The 13,153-nt window shown below is 41.7% G+C and overlaps 1 protein-coding gene across 2 annotated transcripts; it reads left to right on the top strand.

The window, feature by feature from the left end:
* Positions 1-984: 984 nt before the first annotated feature.
* Positions 985-12,102, top strand: sltm (SAFB-like, transcription modulator). Of its 2 annotated transcripts, none has more exons than XM_076727900.1 (20): positions 985-1,138; positions 2,742-2,829; positions 2,916-2,971; positions 3,633-3,660; positions 4,998-5,646; positions 6,271-6,314; positions 6,452-6,564; positions 6,689-6,838; positions 6,964-7,076; positions 7,157-7,317; positions 7,413-7,513; positions 7,608-7,664; positions 7,780-7,919; positions 8,032-8,212; positions 8,463-8,587; positions 9,290-9,463; positions 10,074-10,388; positions 10,506-10,641; positions 11,154-11,308; positions 11,398-12,102. In XM_076727900.1, the coding sequence occupies exons 1-20, from the start codon at positions 1,004-1,006 to the stop codon at positions 11,507-11,509; spliced, it is 3,033 nt and encodes a 1,010-aa protein (XP_076584015.1). In that variant the 5' UTR covers positions 985-1,003; the 3' UTR covers positions 11,510-12,102. The 2 variants fall into 2 exon arrangements, with proteins under 2 accessions (XP_076584015.1, XP_076584023.1); XM_076727908.1 differs by having other exon boundaries at positions 988-1,138; positions 6,455-6,564.
* The last annotated feature ends 1,051 nt before the right edge of the window (positions 12,103-13,153 follow it).

The raw sequence follows: 13,153 nt of genomic DNA, 5'->3' as shown, positions 1-13,153 counted from the left end.
ACCACTGGCAATTTGTTTCGTTTATTATTAATACATACAGATTAAAGAATAAGCAATTAATGGGTGATCTTTACAACCTGCTGACGTAACAAGAGGCCACGTCTGCTTGTGACTCCTTAAATTGTGAACAGTTTTCCCTTTTCAGACTGCTTCATTTGAATACTTTTTAGATGCATGAAAAGGCAAAACAATGCTGTATTTTGCAAGAAAAAGGCCGAGATAAGAGCAAAACAGAAAATACCCATAATTTGTTTTTTAATATTTAAATAGATTTCCTATCCCAGTAATGATCTCGTTGTTATATTTTATGCTCTTATTTTAGTAGATGTGTCATGCACCAATTTCACCAGAAAAAATTCCTCGTATGTGTAAAAGCGTACTTGGCAATAAAGCTTTTTCTGATTCTGATTCTGATTCTGTGACAACCTTTTCAGCCAAGCACACTGCAGAGATGAAGTTACAGCATATATAGTGACAGTCAACTCACATATGAAGGGAAGAGCAAGGGTTTGGGTTTAGAGGTGCTCACTATTTATTTTTGCACTCAATCATGTTCAGTTTCAAGATTTAAGTCTTATGTCTTTTGAGATCAACAAGAGAAACGATAGAACATGGGAACACTAACAAATGGCTGAAGTACATAAGAAAGTCCTCAGGCCTCATCGTCAATCATATGGAATGTAAAGCTGCTTTTGTGTAATGGAAACGATTCTGTAGACTGGAAAGAATGCTTCAGCCTCTTATGTAAAGCACTCATATCAAAAGCTGAGCCCTTTGTAGCGGACAGGCTTTCACTGCCTGCTTCTGAAACTGTGTTGGTTTTAAGTTGTTTGTGTCGGATAATATTCTTCTTTTGTTGGAAACACTGGGACGCTGATCCGTTTTCATTCCCCTCCACCGCAGTAGGTGGCGTTGCGGTTTTTATTGAAGAACTATAAAGACAACGAAGAAGAAGCTGGGTTAAACGGTCTGCGCGCGCACGACGAAGTAATCTTGAGGTAAAATGGCGACGGGTGCCATTTCCACGGAGTGTAAAAAAATATCAGAATTAAGAGTTGTTGACCTTAAATCCGAGCTCAAACGAAGGAATTTGGACACATCGGGTGTAAAGAGCGTCCTTCTCTCGAGGCTGAGACAGGTAACTAAAAAACGAAGCGAGTTTGCGCAGGAAAGGGTGACTGAGCTGGGGACTGCGATGCGGAGTTGCTAAGGCCAACGTTAGCTAATGTTGAGACTGACTTCCTGCTAGGCTACCTAGTCAGGTTAACAGTTAGCTAAACCATTGAAATGGCCGCTGGCTCAGTTTGGCTCTTTGCTGTGTAATTACGCCTTAGCTAAACTGCTTGAAACACATCCATTAGAAAAATGTGAAATGTTATTCATTCGAGTTTGATTGGCTAGTGTGATGAAATGATGCTGTAACGTGAACGTTACACGTACTATACATGCCGTAACTTCAGTGTTCAATCAACGGGAGGTCCAAACAGACACGAAAGGTCTGTGTAGACTAAATGTGACTCGAAACAACAGGTGAAGAAGGCTTTCTGACACTTCAAAGCTTTACTATGTGAAATCGGCGCACTTTGTGCTAACATACTGTGTGTGATTGATTGTCTTCAGCTGTCGAAATGAAGCGTGCAGAATCACTCGCATGCTCCTTTAATTGTGGAATTATGAAGATGTTTAGCGAATCTGTTTGGACTTTCACGTGTTCGATTGAACATGAGAAAATGTTTTACATTCGTGTTATGAATTTATGTAGTCCAAGTTTGTCCATGAAATGTTTTCAGTTTATGAACTAGGTTTAACTGTTTAAAGCGAATACATTTGGGGGTAAAAATGTAAACACTCACGGTTATTTAGTGCTGTTTGCTGGTTCTACACGGATTTAAACGTTGATTTAAAAAAAATGAATAAATAAGTGAAATGAGTGAAGTTTGCGAAGACATGTCTCCTTGTTTTTCGGGCAGCAGTTTGAAAATACATTGAATAACCTGAACATATTTGGTATGAACCAGTTGCTCTACATGGTCTTCAAAACTGAAGTTTGGGTGTTGTAAAATTCATAAGTAGTTCTCAATTGTGTTGCGTTTTGATGAGATTTTATCGAATCTGGCGCCAGTATCGAATCTCCCCATTGAATTGAAATCCTTTTAGATAGATAGCTAGATAGATAGATAGATACTTTATTCATCCTCAAGGGAAATTCAGATCCCCTTTGGAGTCTGTCATTTAGCTTTCAACACTTTTACGTCACAGATATGACTGACTAACACTTGACATTTGGAGTCAAAATTGAGTTGTAATTTCTCATCTGAGGGTCGTCAAATGTCATATTTGCCATCCATAAGAGAACCTCATATTGTACATGGTTTCAGCATTTGCAGTAGAATCGACAGTACGTGGCTTTAATTCATGATATTCTGGGCCTGCACGTTGTTATTCACAGCGCAACTCACAACAACTCACTTATTGCACTTCACCAGAGTGATGTGCCGCATGGACACAGCCAGTTGTCATGTTAGTGCTCAAACTAATTGGATTTATTTTTTAATCTTGGATCATATTTAGCTCACAGTTTATTCTGTGTTCCTAGGTGGATGAGTTTGTTGTTGACAAGACGATTGGTGGCAAATGAAACAACCAGGAACAACAAGGTCGTTGTGTATGTGGTGGTAATTTTAAACAGTTTTTTATTGAATTATTTATCTTCCCTTTTTTTCTTTTTTTTTTTTTTTAAGGCTGTTGAGGATGAAGGTGGTGACCCAGAAAACATTCAAATCCACCTCTCAACTGATGCATCAACTCGGAAAAGTGGGAAAGCGAAAGGTAAACTTGCGTTTTATTATAAACAAGTCCATGTTGTCTTTTTTTCATGTTGATTTTTCAATTTTTATATATCATTCACTTTTTAGGGAAGAAAGTGGACTCAGACGCGGACACCACAGGGGAAGAAGATGTGTTTTCTAAGGTGACTGTGACATACATTTCTGTTGTTAATGATTTTGTGTTGTCTTCTTGGCCTGTGTTGCCAAAATATATTATTATCAGAGTAATGCATAACAATCATTTTAAATTGCGTCTTATGTCATTTTGTAGAGGTCTTGTGAATGAGCGCTAAGCAGTGAATTGTTTATAACAAACATTTTGAGTGTGAGTCTGATCACCATGAGAGCATTTCAAGGGTTTGTGTAGAGGTAACGCTGAAATTATTTAGAAGTCTGGCCACACAAACATCTGTCCATTCCAAAAAGTGTTCCAGTGGTTGCCAGGAAGTCAAAATCTGAGAAAGTGAAAAATATGTATGACGGGAAGCAGTTCAGATATTTGTAAGACCTACCATGCTTTTAAGTATTGTTTACCATGTTCAACTACATGTAATTCAGACCTGTTTTCACTATAACTGAATGCAGAGCTGCAAACTTGATTCAAGCTGGCTGAAACTTCTTCCTGTCAGCACTTAGTTTTAAGCTACATCTTGTAGTTTTCGGATAGAAATTGAAACCTTTATTAGAATGAAAATCACTGAAATACTGTAAAGAAATATTTCTTTTCATCGTTTACATACCTTTTGTTCCCGTGCTCATTGCATTGAAACATCTGTCAGCTGACCTCAGTGTTTTCTCTTCTAGGAAACTGAAGAGTATGAATCAGAAAAAGGTATGTATGCTGGCACACAATGGCCAGTGCTAACACGAGGTGGTTTCTTTTTTACAGCCAACACATATAATAATAAGAGACTCCGGGTAGAATGCATAGCCTCCATCAAGTGGTATTTCATACTTCTGCCAGCCACTGCACTTTCTAGGTCACAGTGTGCTAAAAGGAGCGCAAAGGACATGGTTAAGGAAGATATTTGTGAAGACTGACTCAAGTTTTTTTTTAATTGGTAAACACATGAATCACAGGATGGGTTGCCTTGACCCAGGTACCCAATTTCCTTCGATAACAACATATTTTAAAGAAAAATTCGGTTTGCTTCACTGGATTTCCTATTGCCTCTGGCATTCAACTACCTTCCCCAGGGAAACAAAGAGTGAAGATTCACAAACAAGCTGCCATTCATTATGTCCGATGAATGAGGATCCTTGCACTTTCTGTTGACATTTTGATTGACAGCATTGGTGGACAGACCAGGGACAAATGCACTGGATAAGTCTGAATACTTGACTCCCTTTACCATAGGAATCCAACACCCTTTTATTACGGGATTTGCCAAGTGAGACAGCCTGTGAATGCGGCCGGAATTTGGGTAACTCAAGGACCACTAGGCTCCTCGAAACCCTTGGTAAAATTGCATGGACCTTGCTTCAGGAGGCAACTGAAAGATCAAGAGATGTCATCTATTCACCATAGGCATCCATCGATGATGTTGTAGTGAAGAGATCTGACTCAAAGCTTGTCCTGGGATTGGCACAGACAGACTGTTGGGACCAAGGGGATGCAATTTTTGTACAGTTGTGTACAGCTGACTGGACACATTACAGCATGTTGGATTTGATGATGAAAGAGCATTTTCCAGAATGTTCTGAAATCTGCCAATGAGACATTAATGATATTGATTATTGAAGAAATATTGGAAGATGCTGAAGATTTCCTAAACTAAGATGAATTTTGACGGACTGTTCAGCTGGAGATGCATTTTGCTCAATGGAAAAAACAGAAGGGTGAACTGATGAGTTGTTCTGCCTCATTTGAGATTTGCCACAAGATTCCCATCTGGAGAACTGCCGCCCATTGCAGGAAGCATCTGGAATTGCACGTTCAGTATGAATTATACTCAAGTTCTTTACATGTGTCAAGAAATGAAGAGCACTGAACCATCCCCCATTTTCAGTGAAGATTGTGTGTTTTGTGTCTTCCTGTGGTGTCTACGCCCTCGATGACCATTAACACTAAATGTGCTTTCTATTCTACTTTTTTAGGTCACCTAACAGTCGACATGTCAATGTTAAAAGTTGTGTTTTTGCCATGTTTATCCTTATTAAATCCCTCAGATGTAACTGATACAGATGATGGTACTCGTGAAAATTCTAAGCCTGCACCCTGTGAGGACAGCCTCGTTCAGCCTGAGGCTGAGGCTGAACCTGAACCAGAGTCAGAAGCTGTGGCGACTGAGGCTGATTCAGAGCCTGAGCCTGAGCCAGAGCTGGATGCTGAGGCTGAGCCAGAGGTCGATGCAGATGCTGAGCCAGAGGTGGATGAAGACGCAGACCCCGAGATGGATGGGGAGGCCGAGCCAGAGTTGGAGACCGAACTGGCTGAGATGGATGCTGAAGCCATGAATTCCTCTAAAGAAGCTGAGGACGATCACCTATCTGTCTCAATCCCAAATGAAGATGCCATCACCCTAGATGTTGATGGTGACGACCTCCTGGAAACAGGTAAACATGTGAAACTTCCAGATCCAGATGCCGAGAAGGGCACTGATGTGCCAGAGGCCTCTGCTGAGACGGGCCCAGATGATGACACGAACGTGGAAGAGTCGCACGGCCACAAAGATGGTAAGAAAGATGATGGATCCAGGGGTGAGCCCACGAAGAAAGACAGCAGAGAGGCCTTGAAGAAAGCAGAAACGGGAGATAAAGAAAAGGATTCTGGGAAGAAAGGCCCCTCCGCTACTGGGGCATCAGGTCAAGCAAAGAGGTTTGTCTTTCTATGTCAGTTCTTTGATACTACTACCAAGTCCAGCTCACTAAGAACGCAACATTGTGGGTAGCCTCAAGATGTTCTTTGCCATAAGGGAAATGTTCACTGATGTACCTAATCCTGCCATTTACTACTTTGATTTATTTCCCTGAAGTTGGTTAAATTGTGACATTAACCAGGAGCTGAGAAAACACCTCTTATTTTGTTACTTTGACCTTTCCACCAGTTTTAAAGCCTTTTCCAGTTTCTGCACGAGGCATTGTAAAAGAGCATTAGTCCCCGTGATGGCAGTTACTTTTTTATTTTTTATTTTTTGGTTCCTTTTTTCCTTTTTGGTCAAATGATTCGCTGTGAAGTTGAACAAACCTCCGAAGATTTCATTGGTCCAGGGAATAAATTGGCTGACAACCTGACCCATCTCACCACTGGAAAAGCAATGAAGCCTTTGAGACATTGGTTCAGAGCTACGCCTTGCCTACAGGAATTTTTTTCTTTGTATTTTTCCTGAAAAGTACAAAATCCGGTGTTTTGTTCCACTAGATGTATGTCTGTGATTTAGCACCAGGGATTATGTACCATCACTCATTTCCTTTGTTTGTTGTTACAACATTTGCTTTGTAGCTCTTCAAGAGACAGAGATGGAAAAGCTACAAAAGACGAAAAGGGTAAGAATTATTGTATTAATTTGTTGTTGGAAATATGGAATATTTAGGGAAGCGTTTATCATTTCATTTAAATTGATTTGTGATATTTTTCTTTGACACCTAATGACTGTCGAATGTGTTTTGAAAAACATCATCAGGAGTTGTTTGCAGCACCAGCAACAGCAGCTCTTCTCGTAACGTTTGGGTGAGCGGCTTGTCTTCAAACACCAAAGCAGCTGATCTCAAGAACCTGTTTGGCAAATATGGGAAGGTAAATAACATGCAGATTTTTTTTTGGAATTAGCGGTTGCTTGTTTTGAATATGCCTGAAAATATCACCTGAAATTTATACTCTGTCATGTAGAAAATGTTGAAATGAATGTTGTTGTGGATAGGTGTTGAGCGCCAAGGTGGTTACAAATGCTCGGAGTCCTGGTTCAAAGTGCTATGGCTTGGTGACGATGTCTTCCAGTACAGAGGTGACACGGTGTGTCTCCCACCTCGACTGTACAGAGCTGCACGGACAGCAGATATATGTTGAGAGGGTAAGTTTGGAAGCAGATGAGTCTAAATTGTTTTTGAAGAGACCTTGACTGGTCTAATCCTGCTTTTATTAATGGGAATATTATGGGCCCGTGTCATTTATGTTTCACTGCCGCTGTTTTATCAGGCCAAAAATGACCCGTTCAAGAAGGAGGGCTCAAAGAAGGAAGCGGAGGACAAAGCAAGTTCCAGCAAATCAAGTGATAAGCGCGGTTCCACTGGGATAAAGTTGACCAACAAGTGAGTGACAGAAGAAGTCTTTGTCTTTGATTCTTTGTTGATTTGAGGCCCCTTTAACCCTTTGTTCTCCTTACATCTAGAACTCCACCATCTCACAAAAAAGAAGACAAGAAATTGGAGAAACTCTCAGAAAAGGACAAAGATTTATCCAAGAAACAGGAGGCTAAAAGTGGGAAATCTGAGTCTGTTTCATCGAACTCAGGACAGGATTCTTTGAAGAAAGACGACAGAAAGCACGGACGTAGGTTGAACTCTTCTCATTGCTAATTTAGAGAGTTTGAGTTAATCAGTAAGCATGTCAGTTCTCTGATCATTTACCTTTTTTTCTTTCTGTAGGTGCAAAGAGCCCAGGCAAGATGGTGATGGTCCATCACGCCAAAGGAGATTCGAATTTTGGAAAAATGAGACCTTTCAGAAGGGGAAGGTATTTTGATAAGGTAAGGCCTTTTATTTGTATTTGATTTAATGAAATCACTTTTCAGCTGTGTCATCAGAGGATGTTAAATGAGATTCTGCTCGGTCCTTTTTCAGCCCTTCATCAACATGAACGCCCAAAGGCAGCCAAAATGGTTGATTCCTCCTGAAGAAGTATGAAGCTCCTCATTCTGTGGACATAAACTTCATATTTGCTTTAAACGCTTCAAATGCTTCACTGGTGAACTTTTTCCTCACTTTTTTTCTGTTCTCCAAACCCCTGCCTCAGTTGGAGATGATGAAAGACAAACAGCGATCTTTTGCTAACAAGGGGGAAGACATCCTGCCCTTTGAGAAGATGAAGGAGCAGAGGATGCGTGAACGGATGGCTCGTGTGGAGCGTGCCCGTAGAGCCGTAGAATTGCGGAGGTAAGCTTGAACACGGTTCAAACACATAGAGTAGATAAAAAATTAAGAGGTCCACGTAAGTTTTATTTATGGTCCTAAAGCTGTATGACAAAGCATTTGTTGTTTTTTTTAGGCGGCGTGAAATTGCCGAACGAGAGCGAAGGGAGCGTGAGCGCGTCCGTCTGTTACGGGAGCGTGAAGAACGGGAGAACCTGCTCCGGGAGCGCCAGAGACTGGAGATGGAGAGACAAAAACTGGAAAGGGAGCGCTTGGAAAGGGAGAGGCTCGAGAGAGAGAGAGTCCGTATAGAGCAGGTACAGTGTCCATCTCACGGATTAATTATTATGTCAGTCATAGTCCAGGTTTTCAGGTGTGCTGCAGAAGAAGGAATAGACACCTGTGTCAGTTACCATAATTGGTTGTCGATCATTCATTGGCTTATAAGTGACCACTTAGTTTTAAGTCCATCCATATTGTTTTTAGAACGTTTGTAAAGTCACTCAGACCATGTGATTTTGTTTCACTTGGTAATTGCATTGAAATGTCCATGGCTGTCTCTTTCAGGAGCGGCGCAAAGAGGCAGAGCGAATGGCACGTGAACGTGAGGAGCTGCGGAGGCAGCAAGAGCAACTCCGTTATGAGCAAGAGAAGAGAAACAACCTCAAAAGAGGCCGTGAAGTGGATCACAGGTATATACGCTATTTTAATTTTTGTCTGATCATGAATAAAGTTGGTGGATTACTGTGGGGGCATGGGGCCGTGTGAAGCAGTGGTTCACAAACTTTGATATTTTTAGCATTTTAGCTGTTTGAGAAATGTTGCCTAAATACAAAACTATTTATCATCAGGCAGTGCTGGCCATGAGCTGAGGAACCAAATTACTAAATGTCAGTGAAGTCAAACTGTAGATTTTAGTACTACTTGGTGACTCCACATTGACTTTCTCAGCTGTTCCATCTGACTAGTGTTGGCTGTTTAGTGGACTTCCCTGGTATCAAAATACAATCTATGAGGCACAGTATACATCTATAAACTGAAACTCTCTGGCCACAGCAACACCAAACACTCCGAATGGATTCTGATTGGTCATTGCCACTTCTACTTTTTTGAGATATTACTTTTCTTGTATCGTCATTCTTCCCATTCACTGCAGTCACACAGGGTTTGTTTTGCTCCTCAGTGACTGCGAGAGGTCTTTGACCTGGTGGAAATTACATCAATGCATGAGCCTCTTTAGGCAAACCTAATGTTATGTTTAAATAGAAAATAAAAGTAAATGATACGACACTGCATCCTCAACATTCTAAAATAATCATAATAAAAAGTGATAGCTGAAAGTGTTGCAGTTGAAGTTTGTGACTCATGAGGTATATCTGTATTAAATGTTTCAGTCGGCGAGACGATCCCTACTGGAATGGCAATAAGAAGATGCAGTCTGAGTCTGACGTTCGTTTGAATCAAGGCTCCAACTACAACCGGCAGCAGAACCGCTTTTCAAACTTCAGCCCCCGAGAGAGGGGTCGCTTTCCAGACGGTGCTGCCGAGCAGCCCAACACGTATGACAGGTACGAGAGTTTAAACTACACAAATCAAGGCTTTTCATCGCCATCAGTCAGTAAAGGCCTTTTACCCAGAAGGCATTTGGACAAAGTAGCATATGTGTAAATAATGAAAAACTGTGATGGCTGAATTCCCTTTAGCTGCTTCAGTTTCAGGGTCATAGTAATGTTCTTTCCTCCTGTCATGACTTAATGGGAATAAAACAGAGCTATTGTTACTGTTACCGGTAACACGTCAAAATATGTGCTGCGAAAGAGGCTTTTAGAAAGAAACACATATTACAAATACTCAAATGTAGTCAGGGTTTTATCAATATTATAGATGTAATATTCAGTTTTCTCTATTTGTTGCATTTCTGGGTAAAAAGGTAGTAACCTGTGTAGACGAGGAGAAATATCAACTGCAAAAGAAAGCTTGAGGATGATGTCAGAACAGACAGAAGCATGTGGGTGGTGTCTGTACAGTCGCTTGTATTCTCCTCTGCTCCACAGTACTTCTCTCTGTTAATCTCTGTCTTTCTGGCCTAACAGGTTAACAGGTTAACCCTTTCGTGCTGAGTCTTGCTCATTTTAGATAATTGTGATTTTGTTTTTCCCCATTTTGGTCTTTGTTCAGGCGTAACCGGTTTGACGGTGAGCCAGACATAAAGAAGAGTCGCCCTGCTCCTCACAGAGAGAGCTCCGGCTTTGAGCGATACCCCAAAAACTTTGACACAGTCCGCAGAGCTGAGCCACCTCCTCCTCCTCCACGCACCGAACTCCGGGACACAGACCGCAGGGAGAGAGATGAGAGGCGGCCCGTGCCCATGCATGATCGCCCTATGGGAGCCAGAGCTACAATGCCAAGCATGTCGCACAACCGCTCACCCAGGGATGGAGGTCATGGCTGGAAAAGTGACGGCGGAATTAACTCCAACAAGGGCGATATACGGTAAAAACAAGAGTGCAGTCTTTGAAGAAGAGGCATTATCAGTTGACTGCTCCACAATGTGTTAAAGCTAATTTCTTTGTTCAAATGTGTCGCCTGCTGTAACGCTGGGTTGAGCAGAGGACCAATGCGGATGCGTGCAGAGCGATCAGGCAGAGACGGCCCAGGCCCTTCACTGAGAGGAGGCTCCTCGAACAGCCGCGGCAGGAGCAGCTTCAACGATCGAGACGGGCGGCCCATGGTGATGAGCAATCAGGTCAGCTTACCGTCTTTAGGTCGTCTTCTGCTCATGGTTCAGGGCATTTACAGGTCATGCAAAAAATGTTGGTTACTGTAATGTTCAGGTTGTCTTAAGTCTGAAGATTCTTTAAAACCTCAGCGACTGCTGAACAAGATGATGATTGATGATGAGTTAATCCACACAAAGGAAATGGACATTTCTCCAACAAGAATGATGAATGTTTGGTGATTCCAGGCTCTCAAATGAGGTTTTTTGTTGAGCCTTGGGAATTTGTAAAACGCAGTTTTCGCATTTTTGTGACACTTATTCCCAGTTAATTTAAAAAATGAATTTGCATATAACCTGTGATGAAAATCGTCCTTAGTACTCAAAATTCAAATAATTTTCTTTCTTTCTTCTGTCTTAAAATTGGTCATAATTTATTATGTCCGGAGTTCTTAACAACAAAGTTTCAGTCCATTGCTCACACATCCACGAACAGTTGATTGAAGACAGGCTCTCACTCCAAATGTCCTCTGTCTCTGCAGCCATTCAGCTCTGGCCGGCAGGTGGTGGTGGAACGTCACAGCAGGGAGCAGGGAATGAGGAAGGAGTGGCACGGTGGATCGGGCTCACAGGAAAGGGGCTTCCCTGATAATCGCAGGCTGGGAGACAGCCGAGGCAGCATGATGGCTCCTTCCAGGTATCCCAAGTTTGCAAACAAACAATGACAAACCTGAGTACCCCTGCTCTCGGCCGTCTTAGACTTGGGCTCTGTTTGTGTGTCTGCAGTCACTCTTCGTCTGGACTGAACCGAATCGTACAGATCACCAGCAACTCCATTCCCAGTGGTGGCAACGTGGGTGGGTTCAAGCCCTACAAAGGAACGCAGCGGCAGTTCTAACTGCAACCAAAATTTGAAGACTTTTCTGAACTCTTTATTTTTAGGACGTCAACTGTTTTAGGTGGGACGTTTGTACCCGCGATGTTGATAACACTATTTTATTTTGTATAGACAAGTGTTGACCTCAGTGTAGGGTTTCCCTGACAGTTCTTCTGTTACCTTTAAGCAGCCCTGTGCACATGTTTTACTTATATTTAGGAAGATAATGTACAGCCCTAAGTCTTTGTAACAAGTTTTCAAGTGATGTTACCAACTTCTCCTAATTGAGTGTTGTATGTACATTTTCAATAGCCTAGTATCACACTCAGTTTTCCCGTGTAATATGTCTTATTTTAGTGTATTATAGAGCTCATCAAGTGACAAGAGTCGATCACTCGTTTGTACGTTTCTCTGTGAAGAAACAGGCGACCTAGGACTGATTATTTTGAAAAGCCGTTCTTGGTGTGGACGTCCTGTTTTGTAAAGATCAGTTGGATTTGATAAAAACGTTCTCAAACTGTAAACTAGCCTGCATTGTAGCAAAATACCTCTTTCAGGCTGGGTTGATTTACTTACAGGCCCGTGTCTCTGAAATAAAATGTGACTTTCCAGTCCAGTTTCTGCAGGGCATTCAGTGGTGTCACTCCCTGAAAGGACCATAACACATAATTTTGATATTTTTCATTGTTACTTCAGTGATTTTGCAAATTTGAGTACACCTGACAATCAAATCATGTCTCCATTTTAGGTAGTTTGGTTTCTTCCGTCAGTTCACAGCCTGTTTGAAGATCTGAGTTTGTAAATGACGTGATATTGAGACAGGCTCTGTGCATTAGTTAAACCTGTGATACAAGCAGAAAGTGCCTTTGAAGGCAACATGGAAAAAGTTGGAGTCTGAAAATGAAATCTGCTCTTTGAGGTTGATACTTGAGTGCAGGAGACATCGTGTCAGCTGTCACTCAACCAGCACCTTTCACTCGGATTGCTTTCCCAGTCATTTCAGTTTTTTCATTTGAGAACTGTTTATAAAGATGTTTCTGTCCTGTTACAGTTGGACCAACACACCAGGTCTGCACTGTGTTTACTTACACTGTCACTGTCTTTACCGTCACACCTGTCAGAATGGGTTCAGAAAGCTCCATTAAACAACAGAAAACTGATAAGCAGAATGACTTGTGCTGATTGTCGTAACCTTGTTGTCTCCACTCTGGTTGTACCTTCCGTGCATTGCTTATGTAAGTAAAGTTTATCTAGTGTAGCACTTTCACAGAGCAAAGTGCTTCACATAAAATAATACCAAAAACAATTAAAAGAAACAAGACAGCATAAGTAACAACGAGCCGTTCGGCGGCCTTAAGTGATCACACACTAAATCACTGCCAGTATTAAAGGATGGCGCATGTGTGAAAACATGAGAACCTTAAAATGAATGTAGGTCAGTTTGAAAGGGGCACATCACTCAGACGCTGCTGCACATGTGAACTTCATCATTTCCTCAGAGTGAAAAAAAAAAAAAAAACAACCAGTGGAAGAATCCTGCCTGGCCCGTGTGTCAGTTCATCAGCAGCAATTTGAACTTCACGTAGGAATGTGGACCACGTGAGCATAAAATAAACTATTAAGGTCTCAGAGGGAGCCGTAATAAGACAGTGCCACAAGTTCAGG

The sequence above is a fragment of the Chaetodon auriga genome, chromosome 1 (assembly GCF_051107435.1).
Source record: "Chaetodon auriga isolate fChaAug3 chromosome 1, fChaAug3.hap1, whole genome shotgun sequence".
Lineage (NCBI taxonomy): Eukaryota > Metazoa > Chordata > Actinopteri > Chaetodontiformes > Chaetodontidae > Chaetodon > Chaetodon auriga.
This window is presented reverse-complemented; position numbering and strand designations above follow the sequence as displayed.